The sequence below is a fragment of the Microcebus murinus genome, chromosome 5, assembly GCF_040939455.1.
Source record: "Microcebus murinus isolate Inina chromosome 5, M.murinus_Inina_mat1.0, whole genome shotgun sequence".
Taxonomy (NCBI): domain Eukaryota; kingdom Metazoa; phylum Chordata; class Mammalia; order Primates; family Cheirogaleidae; genus Microcebus; species Microcebus murinus.
In genome coordinates this window covers 81,596,280-81,618,039 of record NC_134108.1, presented here as the reverse complement: position 1 = coordinate 81,618,039, position 21,760 = coordinate 81,596,280, and the positions used below count along the sequence as shown (strand labels likewise).

Below are 21,760 nucleotides of genomic sequence, written 5' to 3'. Positions count from 1 at the left end.
TTTGTTATTGAAAAAAATATTCAACTGATGATTGTGTTTTATTTTACATATCCTACCCATGTGCTTTTATTGAGAAAATGATCAAACTGATGTAAAAGATTTTTTTTTTAAATAAATCTTCATTTCGATGAATATCAGTACAGACTTAACCCTAAACATTCTCCTTCTAAAGAACTGTGTCAATGAAGGGTTCTAAAGTAACTAAAGAAAAAAAAGCACAAACTAGGCTGATTGTAGTTTCAATGTTATGGGTTCTCAATTCGGTCCTAATTCTTGGAAAATCGATGATCTGTCTTTAGTTGAGCAAAATAATTCTTACCCAGGGCCTAGCAGAGTGGATGGTATATAATGGGATTTCAATTTTTATTGGCTAGTTTGATAACCATGATGATGATAAATGAGTTTTAGTTAAGAACAGTATTAATTGGAGTCCCCATTCTTCATTCTACATAATTGGTATGTTACTGCCAGTATTTCACTGGACTATGTAAGATAGCATATTTAAACTTTATAAATAAAAGTTAACTCAATCACCTTGCAAAAAGTTGTAAAAAAAAAGGAATGATTAAATTTTATTTAGTCTCAGTTTTGCATTGCCTGCAAATCTTAGGCTGCTCATGAATCTACAAGCTATCTAAAGTTCTTAATGCTTTCTATGAGCTGAATTGATTTTCTTTATCTCAGTATAAAATAAAAGTTAACTTTTGCTTCCTTTTTTGTTTTTTTTTGATGTTGGGGTAAAGATCAACAACTAATCGTGGATGTCTGCTTTTTATTATCATAGTATTAACTATTATAACATTACAGTCGACTCTTTCTGTAGGAAGTACTTATTGACCTCAAAGTAATGCATTATATGGCCCTGTTACTTTGGAAGACAACGCATAAGAGGAAAAGAGAAAGAAAGAGAGAAGTTGGGGAGGAGGAAAGAGAAGGGGAGGCGAGAGAGTGTTCCTGACCCATGTTATACCTCAAATTATCATATAATTATTAAATTATTAAATTTGTAACTATAGACTAATTTCAAACCTCCAATCAATATCTACTTATATAAAGCATTATTTAATACAACATTCAGTGCTTCAGGAATTCAAACAGCCTATTTATACATTTATCATATTGATATTTTATCAATAGTATTATTTACTTTTTCTTAGTTGGTGGCTTGATCTCGTATTTAAAGGCGTGATTTTTCCTTGCTTAAATTACTTTTAATTTCATGCTCAAATACCAAAAAACATGAATCTCCTAAGCAAATAGAAGGAATCAATTATTTTGTATAATGATTGAGTCTTGCCCAGGGTTATACCAATATTATATAAAATCAGTAGGTTTTAGACAGAATTAATGAAATACAGATACAAATAAACACCTTTTTCTTTTCTTATTGGGAAGTGTTCATCTATTTCAATGCCTCAAGCAGGTCTGGAACTACAGATGAAGACTTTTCCATCCACTGACTGACCTTTTCTCCAGAGTTTTTTACTTTGAGATGCCCTCATTTTGTGGGCATACTTTCTTATAGTGCATAGCAATGCCTTTCCCTAAGTAAATACTTATTAATATTTTTTATCGGTTGAAACAATTAGCCAAGGTTTGCAATTTTCATTACCTGATTTCCTGTCTCTATAGATCTGTCTGTATCTGACTCTATGTCTATTTCTCAAGTGGTCCATGTAATAATGAATCCTAAAATTAAATGAAAATACTAAAATATTTACCAGTAATTTATTCGTATTAGCTTCCTTTTTCTTTTCAGTTAAATTACCATAGTTTTTAACTGCTTAAGCATGATATTCGACAAAACTAATGATATTTCTTATTACCATTTTAATAGATTGAACTTCACCAACTTAAAATCTACTGTAATGCAGATTTCCTAGCTCAAGAAACATGTTGTGAAATATCAGATACTAAGGTAAGTTAATTTTCTTGGCATGTGAAGAATAAAGAACACCAATTATCTTTAAGTTGCATAGAGTCTGTAGAGTCCAAAAGTAGGATAGCACTGCATATCTTCTGTTGAAGCTGGGCAAGCAATTTATTCCAAGTAAGAAAGCCTTCTTGGTCTCTCCCATAGTTTCTTTCACTGTTTTAATCCCAACATTCCCCTTGAACTTCGGGGATAATATGTCCTCACTTTGAACTCAGCATAACTAGAAGAGAATTTATTCCTTTCTCCCTAAATTATTTTCTGATAGTAGAATCATCATTTTCTAGTGACAGGAGTTTTAAATCTATGATCCTATTTTATTCTCACTCATTTCCTTTTTGTAGCCTGTCACTCATCCTGGCTCGTTTTCCTTTGTGATAGATACTTCATCCTCCTCTTCCTTTTCCCTGTTACTTAGTTATGCTTTGAGTCCAAAGTCCACCTTTATCTCATGCCTGTACTATTGCAATATCCTGTCAACTGCCTTCCCCATCTCTAGGCCCTTTTCTTTGCAGCATAACCAGAATAATTCTCTAGTTTGTATATTCCTTCATCCTCTTTCAGAAAACACTTATTCAAAAACACTGATCTTCTAGACACTGTGCTAAAGAACAGGGCTAACAAACATGAATAAGGCACATTCCCTGCCCTCTAATTTTAAGGCCTTGGGTGACTCCCATTTGGCAACAAAATATAAATAGTTCCTTAGCCTCTTATTCTAAATATTCTCAACCTAACTGTACACCTATTACTTTCTTATACCAATCTTTCATTCCAGGAAAAATATTCAAATTCAATGCTTTCTATATCTCTCATTGTAATGGTCATCTGTATATTATTGCATGTAATTAATTATATTTGCTTATATTATTGCATGTAATTAATTATATTTGCTTTTTATTTAAGTACAATTTAGACTTAGTGAGAGAAGTTTTACTTTTATACTTTTCTTTTTTATTCCTGGTGATTTGTTCTGAGAAGCTGGACAATTGTTTGATTTGTTGACTTATTAAACTACTAAAAGAGATAGATGGGACAGAAAGATGTTTGAAAGGAACTAATTCTAAAAACCTTACAGAAAGAACATATGAAAAGTAAAAGATGAAAATGCTTTTTTTATGTTAGACTTCCTAAAATTTCTTTATTTGCCATAGAAAATTGTATGAAGATTTTATAAATAATTTATAATTTAAAAATATTTTTAACTTCTGTAGCTCAATTTGGGTAGTGGAATAAGAATGTGACCAAGTGAATCAAAGCATCATTAAGTCTTTCAAATATTATATGTTTTTCTTATGTAACTTGGCTTTATAAAGCATATCTCCAAACTAGTTTATGGCTCTTATTCCAAGTAAAATGAAAGCCAGCCAAATATCTTTCTATAAATATCTAAAAAGATAATTTAGAATGCCAATATAAGGACTGGCAATACCTAGACTTCCTGGAGCTACACATTTATATCTTGAAGATATTTAATTTTCTGAAAGTTTTTTAAATTATGCTTTTTTTCATGTAAGAGCTTTTAGAATAATAATTATCTCTGATTGAAAAGTAACATAATGGCATTTTCATATACCTAAATATTATATTCCTGCCCACTAATCACTACCTGTGTCCTTATATAATAGACATTTTCAACCTGAATTATGAGAAAACTGTTTAAGAAATATAGGTGATGGATTGAATGAAGTGTCTTGGTAATTTGAAGCAATGACATGACCTCACACATTATGAACAAAACACTTTTAAATCATGTTTTTCAAAAGTTATTTGTTAAAGAGTAGAAATTAAGGTAGAACTCATTCCCATCTATGAAAAAAATAATAAAGGACTGTATATTTTTCTGCTGATAATTATTTAAAGGTGACATTACCATCCATTTAATGATTAACAGAAAATAGAAACCTGGTATATTTTACATATGGGGATGTATAGTTTGGAAGATTAATAATTATATAAAAGTTGTTTAAAAGCATCTGTTGTTCCTCTGATGCCAAATGTATTTTTTTTCCAAAATATTTTGAATGCAGGAAATTTTAATGTACTTGTTTAAATATCTAATTTTGTTCTGGAATTTCAAATCACACATGTTTTGGTGTTAATATTTTATGGAACATTTCAAAGTTAGAATTTATTTAAGACTATCTGTAAACATGCTTCTTTACATATTAAATTAGATTTTCAGTTTCTGAATCAGTGAAGTTTCATGATACAGACATACAGTAAATGAGAAACAAATATGAAGAAAAGGAGGAAACCAGCAACATTTGTTGAAATAAAAGAGAAATGTGACTAAAATTTTAAGGGCTAATTATCTGAATATGTGTCAAATCAAAACCAGAAGTTTTACAAGGAGAAAAATACTTCCTTGTATGTTTTATGCTGCCCTTAGGCGCATTTTGGGGAGTGTGAACAGTTTTATAGTGAAGCCTGAGACATACTTTTACAGTTGTTTACATCTTCAATTTAGTATAGTGACTCAGTTATCCAGAGAAAAATTCTGAATTCTAAGTGCATCTTGGTTATCTGACTGAGAACCATGGGACAAGAATTGGCTGGGAAGTCATATCAAATCATATAAGATGAATGAATTGTTTTGGTGAAAATCTTGTTTCATTCGAATATACAGTAGTTTTTAGACTTTTGAACTTGGGAACTTATTAGGATAATGAAATAACTAATCATTAAAACTGGAGAGAGTACATGTAAAAGAACTAGTGGTGAAGACAGGAAACTCATCACAGTATTTTGGGGGTGTTAGTTTCTTTACAGTTTTTATTGTTGTTATCAAAGCATGACACTGCTGCCCATTTTTCAAAATAATTTTTTTGTTACATAAGTTATGTATGATTATTGTAGAAAACTTGGAAAATAGAGCAAAATTCAAAAAAGAAAATAAATAGCAACCATGAACTCAACCACAGTAGATAACTACTGACAATATTTTTGTTTTGTATCCTGAAAATACTTTTCCACGCACATATAATTTGTAGTATATAAAGCAACGTATGAACTCTTTCCCCTAATGCTTTGTCATCTTGGAATTGCAAATTTAGAGCTATAAATCATGGTAAGAAGCTTGGTACATGATATTGAGAAGAAAGAATGCATTTATGCTTTTCAGATTCTGCATCTGGATTAACTTTTTGAAAGAGAAAAAGTTCATTGCTTTGTAACCAAATTTCACTTCATATTGTTCAGTACTTTCTGAATCCACTGGCTAAGTATTAAATCTACCACTTGTCTGTTGCAGTGGAGACCTTTCTAATATCTTTAAAGGACAGTGGGCTAGAACAAAGTGTACTTTGATTTAATAACCATTGTCTTAGAGTATAAGAATAATATATTTTCTACTTTAGATGTCTTTACAATCATCTCATTGCAGGTTCAAATTACATGCTTTACTTTTTGTTCTCAAAAGGTATATACACATATTGTTTATATAAATTATTTTATTGTAACTATGCAAGTATTATAAATGTATAGCATTACTGTACTTATCATAAAGTCACCTAATATAGCTTCAGAATTCCTCACTAAGACGATTATTTTTAGTATTTTTTTTGTGTGTTGGCCAGTATACTAAAACACATGGGGGCTCAGTGAAAGAGCAAAAGTGTGATAAACTTTTACACACTGGTGTCAAATTTTGGGTAATAAGAAGGCAGTTTTTGCAGTCAACTCCAGTCATCCCTAGTTTGGTGGGAGCCAGTATTTGGAATGTCTGAAATGTTTGGAATTGACCTCATTCCCTAAAGCCTGTTTTTGGATTTTAGTGCCCAGTGCAGGATGGCTTTGGCAGTATTGCATCATCATCAGTAACCACTCGTGCCGGCAAAATGTCTGCATATCTGCCAGCCAAGCAGGAACTTACAGACCAGTGCCAGTGCATTCCAAACAAGGTATGCTAGTTCTAATCTGTGCCCACCAAAAAGCCATTTTAGACAGTGAGCTGGGCTCCTTGCATGTGGCCACTAGTAAGCAGAATGTATCTTGTCCTTCAGTGCCAGTTGAATCAAATACCTGTCACTGGAGTGGGTTAGGAAAAGGAGATTGAAGATAAGATTCCCTGGATTTTTACCTGGATAGGTGTGAGTCTGTCTGAACTTCCTTCCAGGGTATGTGTTAGAATGAATAGAAAGGTGAAGGAAGGAACCACCTGTACAATAGGCAAGTATCAAGTACTTAGCGGGTGCCAGGAATAGGCTGCAGTTCTGAAAATTCACAGTGCCAGCTCTTCAAAAAACATACACAAAAATACTCTACATAGTATTTTGTGTGTGGGCATGTGGACTGTATTTTTCCAGTATCCCCACATTTTCAATTAGCTCTCTCTCTCTCTCCATGGTAAGTTGGGGGATAGCAGTAAGCAGAGGGACTGTGTTATTACTCAAATAATTAGTTTCACCCACACCATTAGGAGCCCCTGGTCAATGAGGCTGGGCCCGTGAACTGACATGAACTTGTTTTGTGGATGTTACTAGTAGCCATAAAGCCTGTGCTAAAAGTAGGCTAAGTGGCCTCCTGTTGTCATTCTCCTGTGCCCATATCCAAAGAAAGGAGAACTTGCCCCAGTTCCTAGAGCAGAGTGTCCCCTAGCATGGTGACCTAATGCATGTCCTTAGACTACCTGTCCTCTGTCACTTCACTTTTGGCTGGATCTATGGGTATGGGAATGGGGTAGAAGCTTAAAGAAATCTTCCATTTCCTCTTGTTACCAACATTGCATAATAAGCTCCATGAGAAAAGCAAGTATAAGGTTCAGGGGGACCACAGAGGAGTAGCATGTGTTGCAGCCCATAGAAGGTCTCCCAAAGGAGATGATGCTAAATGGTGTTTGGAAGAGTAAGAAATAGTAAATATTATGAACAGGGGAAGAGCATTCCAGAGGACCAACCAGTGTCAGCTCAGAGGAGAGCAGAGCTTTAGCTTACTACTGCTAGCTTCATATTTGTAAACTATTTGCCTTTAGATCAATGTGACAGAATGTTTGCTAATGCAGGAATTCATTATTGTTCAGGGAGAAGCAGGATTACCAGGAGCTCCAGGCTCACCTGGGCAGAAAGGGGATAAAGGAGAGCAGGTAAGACACAACCAAATACTATTGGGATGGAAGGGGTTTTGTTCAAAAATAACTTTAAAAATGCATCCGTCTCATTTGTGTATGTTCCATACAAATATACATTTCTGTAAAAGGCTATCAAAGACTATTTTAAAATGCTGATTTCTGAAATAAGAAAGATTATATCAACATTTAAGTGTGCTTTTGAGTTCATATGGAAAGATTGGCATGAAATTTGGAAATATCTGGAACTGCAAGTTTTTGTAGCTCTAAGCCCTAAGCCAAACTGTGAAGCAGGGAAGTTTATTTTCTAGTTGTACTCTCACCTTCTTTAGCATTCTCTTCTCCAAATTGCTGATGAAATCTTATTTCACTAGTCTGTTGACATTTCTCTATGAAAGATTTTTCCTTAGCCTCTTCTCTACCTTTGATTAAAACAGCTAACCTTTTTTGTTGAATATTTTCTGTGTATGAGGCATGTTGCTGGGGGTTGTAGGGGGATATAAAGAAGAGTAGGATAGATTCCCTGTGCTGAAGGATTTAATGTCTAGAAGGAGATAGAGATAAACTACATGGCCATATGTGTTAGGTGCTATATTAGATTTGAAAGTGTCCCGAGGAAACAATCTGGGAAGATTGGGAAGAATTTAATAGAGGAGATGGGGAATGAGCTGGACCTCAAAGTGTATAATTCTAAGCAATATCCCATGCTTTGAAATTCGTCTTGCCTTTCTCCACACCCCAATCAAAACTTAACTATAATGTTACCTACTCTTTTGAGTCACATCTATTGTTAGCTAATCAAATAAATTAATTTGTATGAAGGTTAGAAGTTGATTCTGTTTTTGTTCTCTGAAGAGAAATTGATTTTAATTCTTTTTGTGCCTTAACTTGGGAGTCCATGATTTAAATTAGGTACATAATCTAGTTGGACTTCTTTTATAAAAGGTAGGAGGCTGAAGACTGAGAGGCGACTGATTCCTCAAAGATTCAACAAAGCTAAGATCCTTTGACTCCAAAAGGAATGTCTGCCCATTATATCTTGCACGGGAACTTTGGGCACCATAGCACGTGTTTGAGAAATGATTTTTGAGGTGGGACACGGCATTTATTATTGACCTTTAAGCCACATTTGTTGGGATACCTTTCAATATCATAAGATAATTTGCATTTCTCTGATTATTAGTGATGTTGAGCATTTTTTCATATGTTTATTGGCCATTTGTCTTTATTCTTTTGAGAAGCTTCTGTTCATGTCTTTTGTCCATTTTTAAATAGGGTTGTTTGTTTTTTTTCTTGCTGATTTCCTTGAGTTCTTTGTAAAATCCGGTTATTAGCCCTTTATCAGATGTGTAGTTTGAGAATATTTTCTCCCATTCTGTAGGTTGTCTATTTGCTCTTTTGATTGTTTCCTTAGTTGTGAGAAACTTTTTAGTTTAATCAAATCCCATCATTAATTTTATTAATGATTGCCATTGGGACCTTTAATAAAATATTTGCCTAGGCCAATACCCAGAAGAGTTTTTCTTACATTTTCTTCTAGAATTTGTATGGTTTCATGCCTTAGATCTACATCTTTTATCCATCTTGAATTACATTTTGTGAGTGGTTAGAGGTAGGGGTCCTGTTTAATTCTTCTGCATGTGACTATCTAATTTTCCCAGCACCATTCATTGAATAGGGCTTCTTTTCCCTAGTTCACATTGCTGTTGTCTGCTTTGTAAAAGATCAGTTGGTTGTACGTAGATAGTTTTATATCTGATTCTCTGTTCTCTGTTCTGTTCCATTGATCTACGTCTCCATTTTTGTGCCAATACCATGGTGTTTTGGTTACTATAGCCTTGTAGTATAGTTTGAAGTCTGGTAATGTGATGCCTCTAGATTTGCTCCTTTTGCTTAAGATTTGGCTATTCAGGCTCTTTTCTGGTTCCATACAAAGCATAGAATTGTTTTTCTAGATCTGTGAAATATGATGTTGGAATTTTGATGAGAATTGCATTGAATCTGTAAATCACTTTGGGTAATATGGACATTTTAACAATGTTGATTTTACTGCTCCATGGGCATGATATGTTTTTCCATTTGTTTGTATCATCTATGATTTATTTCCTCAGAGTTTCCTAGTTCTACCTGTAAAGATCTTTCACCTCCTTGGTTAAGTATATTCCTAGGTATTTTATTTTCTTTGTAGCTATTGTGAATGATATTGAGTCTTTAATTTGACTCTTGACTTGATTGTTATTAGTATATAGAAATGTTACTGATGAATGTATGCTGATTTTGTGTACTGTGACTTTGCTGAATTTATTTATCAATTCAATGAGACTCTTGGTGGCATTTTTGGGACTTTCTAGATACAAGATCATATCATTAGTGAAAAGAAATAGTTTGACCTCCTCTTTCCCAATTTGGATACCCTTACTATTCTTCTCTTGCCTGGTTGCCCTATATAGGACTTCTAGTACTATGTTGAATAGGAGTAGTGACAGTAGGCATCCTTGTCTTGTTCCAGTTCTTAGGAGGAATGGTTTCAACTTTTCTCCATTTAGTATGATGTTGGCTGTGGGTTTGTCATGTATGGCTTTTATAATTCTGAGTTATGTTCCTTCTGTGTCTAGTTTGTTGAGTATTTTTATCATGAAAGCTTGCCTGATTTTGTTTAATGCTTTTTCTGCATCTATTGAAATGATCATATTGTCTTTGTTTTTGCTTTTGTTTATGTGGTGAATCACATTTATTGATTTCCATATGTTGAACCATCCTTGCATCCCTGGCATTAAGCCCACTTGGTCCTGGTGGATTATTTTTTTGATGTGCTGTTAAATTTGGTTTGCTAGTATTTTATTGAGGATTTTTGCATCTACATTCATGAAGGATATTAGTCTGTAGTTTTCTTTTTTTGTTGTGCTCTTTTTTGGTTTTGGTATCAAGGTGATACTGGCTTCAACTCAAAGAATGAGTTGGGAAGCATTTCCTCCTCAGTTCTATCACATTTGAGGTTACTGGCATAAGAAGAAAGTTCATGTGCTGGTTTTAGAAGGCATAAAACACTTTAAAAATACCCCTGTCCATTAAAAACAAGTTTGGTCCTGTGTAAATAATTATTTTAAAAAGTCATTAAATCACCTTTAAATTATTTTTTAAAAAGATTAAGTACTTAGTCACTCTTAGAGCCTATACCTTTTTAGGACACATTTTCCCCCCTTCCATTCTCTTTAATCATAAGTAGATGTCTCTGACTTTAACATTTAAATATTCATTTTTTGTTTGTTCATTAATTCATGAACAAATATTGATTGATTTTCTGCTACTATAGCAGTAAGTGTGCTATATGCTAGAGCTAGAGCTATAACAAGAAAGCACAGAGCCTGCTCTCACTTAGTTTATAATCTTGTGACAATTTGTTCAAGGAACATTCCTTTCTTCTATAGAAATGAAGAACAGTAGAAAAGAACTAGGAAGGAATTAATGAAAATTATAAATATTAGCAATTTATTATATGTCAAATCTATAAAATATGTAAAAATGTATCTTAGAGTTACATGCCTCAAATGACTTCCCATCTATTATATGTTTTAAAAATATTAACATTTGCTTTAAGTTATTCTAGTGGCAAGAGATTTTAGTGGCAAGGTAAAAATAGCTGAGATAAAATAAATTGATAACTTACAAAACAAATAATTAACCAGTATATTCCCTTTATTTTTTCAATACATGCATTTCATTAAACCAGCACAAATGGCCTGTAAAAATGACTCTAGATGACCATGACCATGAATACATTCAGTTTCCTGGCATATGTAATAAACATGGATGTATTGTTTCATTTAAAAAAAGTCGATGATGGGTTTATTCCTATTCCTGTTCCCATTCCCATTGTATTATGTGATCCTGAAATTTTAATATACCATAAATAAAGAAGGCTTTCCTTTGTGTTTGATTGGCATATAAATTTCATTATTTAGATCAGGTGCACAAACTAATGCCTGCATAACTTGAAGATTGAAAGTAATTTTGCTCTAAGAAATACCGACTAGTTAATTTTGTGAAATAATCAGAAGTGCAATATTAGTAGTGGAAACAGATGTTGTTCTAAAGGTTTTCCTTTTGATCTGTAAACCCAAGGAAGAAAATTTAGGGGAGATACAAAAAGTACCATTTTGGAGCCTGAACCAATTAGGGTTGAATCCAATCCACCTTTTACTGTTTTGAAAATAATCCTTAATAATACTTTGGCAATGGTAGATTGTGAAGAAAGAATGCAATATAACGCATATAAAGCACTTAGAAAATATCATTATACTCAACAAATGTTTCCTCTGCTTTACTATCTACTATGTAATTGTCCACATATTGAAGGAAAGGTGGAGATAATCCTTTTAGATTGAGTTTAATCTCATATATGGCTTGATCAAAACCAAAGAAATCTTCATTTGTGAAATTATCCCTTAGAATTTTCAATTGGTTAGATGTTTTAGTATATAAAAATCTTGTGCTATTATATGCTTCTTGTGGTCAATAGTAATAACTGATTGATAGTTAAATTTTTTAGAATATTATTAGAATATTTCATTCAACTGTGTCTTTTATTCCCAAGATTATCTGAACTTTTCTTGACAGGGTATACTACTCTTTAATGATATTTCTTGCATTTTTTTCCTTAGATAACATTGATTAGAAGCCATTCAGATACAATTATAGTTTTCTTTTTCTCATTAGCTATAAGATATATAATACTAGCCTTTTAGTGCATTTTACTTTTGGCCAATGGAATAAAATGAGAAAAGTTTTGAGAATACAGCTTCCAAATCTCTTTTCAAATTATGTATAACTCACTAAAATATAGTATTTCTAAAGGTGTAAGATTTTTATTATTATTATTTTTCCTTTTATTTCATCATATTATGGAGGTACAAATATTGTTAGGGTTACAAATATTGCCCCTGCCCCCCCTCCCTCCCCCCATGTGTCCAATCCCCCGGTGGTATGCACCACACTCTTTATGAAAGCATAACACCCCTTACCTCCTCCCCCCTTCCACCTGCCCACCACCCGATAAAAAGTTTTGTTTTGTTTTGTTGACATTTTGGTTACATTGTATATCTTTGGCTCTCCCTAAGAAGGGTTAGAGTTATGCCCTTCCCCACCGAAGTGCTCGCCACATCCCTAAGATTGGGTCCCTGCCCCTCCCCGAATCCCTGGTGAGCATTGCCACCATTTGAAAACCATAGTTTTAATCAGTCAGTACCAATTTGATGGCAAGTAGATGTGGGGCCATTTTCCATGTCATGTGTCGCCTCGCTTTGGATAATGGGCTTAAGCTTAATCCAGGATAGCATAAACGGTGCTAGCTCACAGTCATTTCTTAGGATTGAGTAATATTCCATTGTGAGCATATACCACATTTTAATTATCCACTCATGAATTGACAGGCACTTGGGTTGTTTCCATGACCTTGCAATAGTGAATTGTGCTGCTATAAACATTCGGGTGCAGATGTCTTTATAATAGAATGTCTTATGCTCTTTTGGGTAGATGCCCAACAACGCTATTGCAGGGTCAAATGGTATTTCTATTTCTAGCTGTTTGAGGTATCTCCAAATTCTTTTCCACAAAGGTTGCACTAATTGCAGTCCCACCAGTAGTGTAGGAGTGTTCCTGTCTCTCCACATCCATGCCAGCATTTGTTGTTTTAGGGTTGCTTGATATAGGCCATTCTTACTGGGGTTAGGTGGTATCTCATTGTGGTTTTGATTTGTATTTCTCTAATAATTAGAGAAGTTGAGCATTTTTTTATATGTTTGCATGCCATTATTGTGTCTTCTTTGGAGAAGTTTCTTTTCATTTCTGTCGCCCATTTCTTGATGGGATTGTTTGATTTTTTCTTGTTAATTCTTTTAAGTTCTAGATAGATTCTTATTATTAGACCTTTATCAGAGGTGTATGGAGCAAATATTTTCTCTCACTCTGTGGGTCGTCTATTTGCTCTACTGATGATCCCATTTGTTTATTTTTGATTATTATTTTTAATTGACATATACTAAATATAAATATTTATGGAGTACAGTGTGATATTTTGATTTATTTATACAAGGTGTAATGACCAAATCAGAGTGATTAGCACATTCACCACCTCAAACATTCATTATTTCTTTGTGTTGGGAATACTCAGAATCTTCTCTTTTAGCTATTTGAAAATAGACCATATTTAACCATAGTTAACCATAGTCACCTTACAGAGATATGGAACACCAGAACTTATTCCTTCTTTCTAGCTATAATTTTGTATCCATTAACTAATCTATCCCTATCTCCACCTCCCTCTGACCACAATTATACTCTCTACTTCTATAAGATTAACTCTTTTAGATTCCACATATGAGGAAAAACATGCAGTATGTATCCTTTTGTGGCTGGATTGTTTCACTTAACACAATGTCCCCCAGGCTCATCCATATTGCCACAAATGACATTTCATTCCTTTTTATGGCTGAATAATAGTACATTGTGTGTATACATATAAACATATATATATATGTATATATATATATATGTCACATTTTCTACCATTCATCTGTTGATGGATAAATAGGTTGATTCCATATCTTGGCTATTGTGAGTATTGTTATAATAAACATGGGAATGCAAATATCTCTTCAACATGCTGATTTCCTTTCCTTTGAATAAATACCAAGCCGTTAAATTGCTAGATCACCTGGTGCTTCCATTTTTAGTTTTTTGAGGAATCTCCATGCTGTTCTCCATAATGGCTATACTAACTTACATTCTCTCCAACAGCATACAAGAGTTCCCTATTTTCCACATTTTTGCCAGCATTCTTTATTGTTTGTCTTTTTTTTTTTTTTTTGAGACAGAGTCTCGCTTTGTTGCCCAGGCTAGAGTGAGTGCCGTGGTGTCAGCCTAGCTCACAGCAACCTCAAACTCCTGGGCTCAAGTGATCCTTCTGCCTCAGCCTCCTGGGTAGCTGGGACTACAGGCATGCGCCACCATGCCCGGCTAATTTTTTTTATATATATATCAGTTGACCAATTAATTTCTTTCTATTTATAGTAGAGACGGGGTCTCACTCTTGCTCAGGCTGGTTTTGAACTCCTGACCTTGAGCAATCCGCCTGCCTCGGCCTCCCAAGAGCTAGGATTACAGGCGTGAGCCACAGCGCCCGGCCTTGTTTGTCTTTTTGATAATAGCCTTTCTGGCTAGGGTGAGATGATATCTCATTTTTGTTATGATTTACACCTCACTGATGATTAATGATATTGAACATGTTTTCATATATTTGTTGGTCATTCGTATGTCTTCTTCTGAAAGATGTGTATTAAAATTATCTGCCCATTTTAAAATCAGATTATTTATGGGTTGTTTTACTATCGAATTATTTAAGTTTCTGGTATATTCCAGTATATTAATCCCTTGTCAATTGAGTAGTTTGTAAACATTCCCTCTCATTCTGCAAGTTGTCTCTTCACTCTGCTGATCTGTTGATTGTTTCCTTTGCTGTATAGAAGCTTTTTAGTTCAATATAATCCCATTTGTCAATTTTGCTTTTGTTGCCTATGCTTCCTAGGTCATACCCACAAAATCTTTGCCCAGATATCCCACAGCATTTCCCCTATATTTTTCTCCAGTAGTTTCATATTTTCAAGCCCTACATTTAAGTCTTTAATCTCTTTTGAGTTGATTTTTGTATATGGAGAGACATAGGGGGTCTAGTTTAACTCTTTTGCATATGGATATCCAGTTTTCTGAGCACCATTCGTCAAAGATAGTGTTTTCCCCCAATGCATGTTCCTATTACCTCTGTCAAAAATCAATTGGCTGTAAATACATGAATTTATATCCACGTTCTCTATTCTGTTCCACTGGTCTATGTGTTTGTCTTTATGCCAGTCTAAAGGTGTTAAATTTTGAGAATCCTTACCATAATATGGCAACTCTGTGGAGAGTAAGTTTTTTTTTAATGCATATACACTATGAGTTAGACAACTATTCTGAATAATCATGTAAGTAAATCCTGTTTCACCTTAACCAAAACCCACTAATGGCTTTCTATCTCCCTTAAGATCAATCTCAAAGCTGTAACCATGGGTTACAAAGCTTCACATAATGTGTAGACCTCTCTCCTTTCCCACTCTTTACTCCCTATATTGTCTCCTACCCTCTCCTCTAGTTCACTTTTGCTCAAAATGCTTTGCACCAGGTTACATATACCTGGAATTTTATTCTATATATCCACTTGGCTCTCTCCATCACATTGTTTAGGCCTTTGCTAAAAAATCACTTTAAAATAAAAAGGCCTATTCTGGCATCTCTATATAAAAAGCGTCCCTCTATCCCTCCTCTATCTTTTTACTTTTTTTAGCACTTTTATTGCCACTTGACGTGTTGTCATTTTGCATCTATTTTTTCCCCATTAGAATATGAGTTCTATGAGCTCCATACATAGAAGAACAAATAATAGGAGCTAAAAATATGTTGAATGGATGAGTCAACACTATACCTCAAGGAAAGTCAAAATCATCCACTCAGCTGTTTCTAGAAACTATAAGTTCTACTCCCCAATTTCCCAGGAGACTCTTGCCAACCAAGACAAAGAGTCAATTTTCAAGGAAAGAGCTAAATAAGATAATCATAGAAGAGTATTATATAACTCATTCTTGTTCTACTACATTTTTTTCTTTTAAAAACAATTCTTTTCACATTGATCTTATCAGTTTTAGCTTGATATTACAAATTAGTTAATGAAAAAGAAAAATATTTAGAAAAAAGCTACAAGTTTTGGCACAATTTAGTGTTTATCTTTATTTGCCTATTTTCTTATCTACTACGATGCTCTTTTAATATTAATATGATTTACTGGTTTTGGTCTTTGTTTCACAAAGCTGATGCCCCCACTCTCATGGAGTAATATGGTTATAAATACCACCACTTGTATTTAAATGCCTAGTTGTGATCAGTATTCTATATCAGGCCACCTAATCAAACTATTCTAACTATGCCCTCTGTCCAAGACTAAACTCTGTATGACATTATTTGAAATAATAATTAATGCTTTTCTTTCATACAGACTCAATTATTGTAATTTTCTGAATCTTTTAATTCCCTTTTCTTAGCAAGTGTGGTTAGCAACCTAATTACTTAGCAACCGCATTACTTTCTCAGTTCTTTAAGACCCTTGCTAATACCCTCACCCACTTCAGGTTGAAATTTTGTAAAATAGCAACTAAATGTTAATGTTCATGAACCTAACGGGAAGTGTGAATGAGCTCTATTTTGGGAATAATTTTCCAGTTTGTTTTTGTATTATTGTCTTCTATATTTCTAGTTGGCCAAAATGTGTTGGCTTTATGCAATGATTGCTTTGCTAATATACTTTGAGAGAAAATCAAAAAAATTTAAAATGAAATAAGTTAACTTAATCCTTAGTCAGAAACTGATATTGATTTCCTCACCCTACAATCCCACTATGGAAGTTTCTATTTTGAGTAGTTTAATGAGCTAACCTAGAGATTACAAGAAAGTTTTCACTTTCTTTCTAGTCTGACATTATTCAGATGCTCATTCTATAGCTATAACATACCAATACTAAATTAATTGAGTCAAAATATATTCATAATCTTTTAAAAGAAGGAATACCTTCTCTTAGTAATAACCTCACAGAAGTAGTATTTAATATTATGCTTTTGATTTCTTTGCCTACATCAATATAAGAAATAAAGAATGTTTCTTCATCCTTTGTAATCCTATGTTGAATATATTGAGTAAATTGACAAGACCATTTTTATGTATCAATTTTATCCAATCTGATCCTCATCTAATCTACAGGAATTCATTTGAAGGTAAAATTTACATATATGTCTTAATCTGAAATTGAAAAATAATAGTGGTATTGTATAATATAGTCACAAAAGTACAATATAATTCTTAATTCTACTATTAATGATAAACTTAATTCTACTACTAATAATTCTACTATTAATGATAAACTCATTTTAAAAATTTATATTATTTTCCACTATTTCAAGGATAAATTTGTTAGACTGAATTTGTGATAGAACTTTGAAGGAAGCCAGAGGTGACCCACAGGCTTCATTGCACTGATTTTTGGAAGCCACAGGTGACCCACAGACTTCATTGTATTGATTTTTCTAATCCTGCTTGGTAATGTAGGTGGGAGAGTAGGGAAGCTGACCATTGGATTGACCCAGCTTCAGTGTTTTTCCTGGAGGATGTAAAGGTCAGGCACACTAAATGAAACAAATATAGATATCTTAGACTGTGAAATTTTTTGACTTATTTGAATTGAAAGCATCATCAATAAGGTAGCTTTTAACTCAGTTAAATTCATTTCTGGTATTTGGGGTAATAGCAATGAAATTATTCCTTACCTTTGGTAGGTATACAAGAAATGACAAAGCTGAGTCACATATTTCTGTGTAGATAGTGTCTAGCTTTAGTTTTGGTTAGTACTTAGATATTTATTGATTTTTTGACAGTTTATTGTCAAAAGTCTAGTTTAATAACTGTGGACAACGTGAGGAAGGAACTTGAAGCACAAATTTTGGTCCAAGCAAAAGCAACTCATCCATGAAAAGGTAGATTCTCTTTGACAATATTAGCAATTAATGCACATTTAAAAAATATCTTAATGAACATTTCTATATTTTAGGGCATACTTGGTAGTAAAGGTGAATTTGGTGCTCCTGGAATTCCTGGGGAGAAGGTAAGTTAATTTTCTATTTGATTAAACTTTATGGTTTTATAAACTTGTATCAGATAGGATAGAAAGTTGTATAGAACAAATCTGATAGTTCAGGGAACAGCAAACTGCAGCCCTACAACTGGGAAGCCAAAAACTCCCAGTGTATTATTTTGTAAATAAAGTTTTACTGGAACACAGCCACACTTAATTTGGTTTTATATTGCCTAAGGCTGCTTTTATGCTACACAACAAGTTTAAGTAATTGTGTCAGAGATTATATGAGCCACAAAATCGAAAATATTTATACTCTGGCCTTTTTCAGAAAAAGCTTGCTGACCCCTGCTCTAGAACATTGGCCACTATTCTGTTAACAAACAGCTCCAGGGCTTCTTAAATTCACTATTTTATATATGATACAGTATCCTAATATGTATTTCACTGTAGACAAAAGTTAAGTAATCTATATAAACATTTTATACTGGAGTACAACATGCTATACTATAACTACAAATACTCAAAAAGATATTTCAATCCATTAATAAAATCCTATGGTATAACTATTATGTATCCATAATAATTAAAAATAGAAAATTAAAAAACACAAATAAATAAATAAAATCCTATAATATAGTATTTAGCTCATAAAATGGTTGATTTCCATGTTTTCTTCTCTAATACCATAGTGATGATTCTAAATCTCAAATTCACTGAGAAGGTTAGAGGTGCATTTTACCATCTTATTCAAGTTCAGTTTTCATAGAATCTTTTAAAAATGTTATATTTGTATACTAAACTGCAATTACCTTGCCTTATTTTTCACTATATATACACATATGTTAATACTAATAACTTTTTTGAACTTTCTTGAATTATTAAATTTCTTTCATGCTGATGCTAATAAAATTCTCTTCTTCACTAAAATAAGTTAATCCTTTGCACTCAGATGTCGAGTGTGGATAATGTCGAGTGGATAATGAGAAAAAAGCAAGCGAGTGCAAAGGGTTAATATAAGTTTTTGTAGCTAATCTAGCTGCTCTAATTACCACATGAGTCCACTGTGCCTCATTATCTAGAAGGCCATGGCCTTTGTGGTTTTATTACTCTAAAGTTGACACAGGAATAACTGAAGCTGAAATGGTAGGAGGCTCAGGGGTTGTTGGTCAGAAATTTTTTGAGACCTTCTTAAATGTGTCTCTAATATTTGACTGCTTCATTGATGCTACTTTTATCTTTTTGAAATTATTCTAATATTCAAGGATATTCAAAGAATATGCTAATTATTTACACCTGTAGGAATGTAACCATAAGACTCAGTAAAACCCAACAAATGTGTTGAGCAATAATAGCTTTCTGCAAGTTAATGTTTATTTGGGCTGCTATCCTCTTCTTTCAGCTTGCTGATGGCATTAATTGAAAGCTCTTCATCATCATAAGTACAAGTTCCCTCAAATACTTGTTCAAAGGTCCAATTCTTTCAAAATACTTTTTCTCTAGAGAATACGACTTTATCACCTAACTCCTAAAGAGATACTCCAGTCCAAATTTGCCTTTTACACTTACTCCACCAATCTCTTTCTAAAATACATCACAACAACCTGATTGTTTAGATTTCAGATCATTAGGCTTTTTCAAATTATTTATAAGGTGGAGCCTTTTCCTTCTTTTAAAACACATGCAGAATCATTGAAGTGCTTGGACTATAAAATAGATTGTCGGACTTCATCATGGGATGTAAAGCAAGATTCACATACATTTACATGATAAAATATGGGAAAGCAGGATAAAACTCCTTTGGAATGCTTTGAAGCAGAATTTATTAAGATTGGTATAAAACACTATTAATTTTAACACTCCAAAGTGGCATCTCTTAGGTCTTGTGAAAAAACAGGTGTAAACTGCTACTTATTGGCTGTGGAATAAGCTCTCAACTCCTGAAAAGGTGATGTCAACAGACAAGACACAATGCAAGGACTAGATGAAGTAATCAGCGGAATTCATCCTGTCAAAAGTTGATCAATCCATTGCAATCAAGGGCCATGAAGTAAGAAAGCAATAGCCTAGAAAGTTAAGTATGCAAGCCAAGAAATTCTCTAGAAAAAAACAGAGTTTCTTAGAAAGAGAGGGCATTTGAGGCAATGTGAAGGAACTGGAACAAGACATAGTGTTGCAGAGGTAAACACCATTCAGAATTAAAGGTTTTGCTTCTTTTCCTAGAAGTCCACTTTTGTAGGAAGAATCTTATGTGGTGATTCATCCTACACTCCACTTAAAGTAAAACTTCAATGGATATAAAGTAATACACTGATCATCTAGTTGGATCAAGTTGTTCTGAGAACCAAAACCATCAGCCCTTGGGGCGCATTTAGCCAAAACGTTGACTGAGTGAATCTTGCAAAACCAGTTAATGAGCATCTGTGTCTGTGTGAAGACACTGTCTCCAGAGAACTTAAGAATTCAATGTGGTAAAGAAGCAGTTGTATTTATGGTGTTCTGAAACCATGGCAAAATTGCCCTGGCAAATATTCTCTCATGTTTCCTCAAGCAGTTTTCTTTTAGTCTAATTTACTTGAATTGCTCTTAAAGAATCTTATAGACGATTAGAGAATTCATGCAACTTCTAGTGGTTCTAAATGTGGCATCGGATAATACTTAGCTTTTGGTTCCCATATTCATGCACCTTCAGAGACCCTACTTCATAGTTAATATCTTTTACACCCAAGTCCTCAACCATATTCTCTTCCCACGGTCTTAAGTCACTGGTAGTGCCAGCTCTGCTTCTAATCTGTCACTTTATCTAGCTGTTGAAAGATTGTAACACTGATGAGTGAAAAAAAATGCCACTTTGAGTGTTTTCCTCAATTCTATAATCTACAGGTTACCATTCATTTAAAATAATTGTAATGAATATATGCAAAAGGTTACCATTATTTACCTGATTGTATGCTTAATAAATTATAAATGCTTTTTAAATTTAAAATTTTAAAATAAGAATTGTAATGTTTATGTCTGGACTAAAAGATTTCTGTTGTTTTATGATGAAAATACCCTGCTTGATATTTATAAGCAAATTTCCAGAGAAAAATTATTAGTGCTTAAATAAATAGTTCTTTTCAAAGCTCTATTTCCCACATTCGCCTTAACGTGACTTATGTGTGTCTTCCAGAGTTACGCATGCAGCATCCTTGAGCTTTACTTTGAATCTGCTTCTAGTATTCATGATTTGGGGGGTTTTTTTTTTCCTTAGAATTACAAGTTCTTAAGCATACTGTTAAAAAATAAAATAACAAAGATGAATTGTTTAAATGTTTCACTTGGAGCAAGACCATGTGCAAAGTGATATAGAACATATATCTCAGGCATAATATTCTCAATGTGAAGATTTTTTTATTTTTTAAAGTCTAGTATTTAGGCTAGGAAACTGATTTATATTAATGGAGTGAAGCATATTCTAATCTAAGTAGTTTAAAGAAGAATTGGTGTAATAACTGCACTTTACACTTACATCCAATGTAATACTGTAATAAATTAGGTGATTTGCATATAAATCTCATTCTAAAATAAACCTACACTTTGAGTTTGGGAGGTAATAGTGGTAAATATTTTTAAGTCAAGGTCCTGAACAAAAGTATTAGTTTACTGAAGTGGTATTTTTCTTCTGAGACCCAGGAGAAAAATAGTATTCTAAATTACACTATTTTATGAAATCTATTTATGGAATATGAATTCATGAGACCTTTAAGGATGAAGAAGTATAGCATTTAGTTATGTTCCATTGTAATTATAACACTTATCACCCAGTGCAGACTTGCACTAGGCATTCTTAATCTAATATGTATAGCCTTACCATCAAACATCATGGAAAAATAACTATCCCCTTCCATTTATTCAACACAGCTACGATTTTGCCCAAGAGATTTGGTAAATGTTCTGTTATGGGTTCCTTTAAGAATATCAATTCTATGAAGCAAGTGTTGTTAGGTAGTTGGTGACTTCTGGTAAGCTTGGATGAACATAAGGCACTGTCAATCCAAATGAGTAAATTGAA

General features: G+C 33.4%; 1 protein-coding gene across 1 annotated transcript in view; it reads left to right on the top strand.

Annotated features, from left to right (window-relative positions):
- The window catches only part of COL19A1 (collagen type XIX alpha 1 chain), a 312,839-nt gene that overhangs the window by 53,631 nt on the left and 237,448 nt on the right, over positions 1-21,760 (top strand). Inside the window, exons 7-10 of the mRNA XM_076003244.1 lie at positions 1,838-1,918; positions 5,710-5,835; positions 6,954-7,016; positions 17,683-17,736. Coding sequence (XP_075859359.1) covers positions 1,838-1,918; positions 5,710-5,835; positions 6,954-7,016; positions 17,683-17,736 — 324 coding nt within the window. The remainder of the gene's footprint in view (positions 1-1,837; positions 1,919-5,709; positions 5,836-6,953; positions 7,017-17,682; positions 17,737-21,760) is intronic.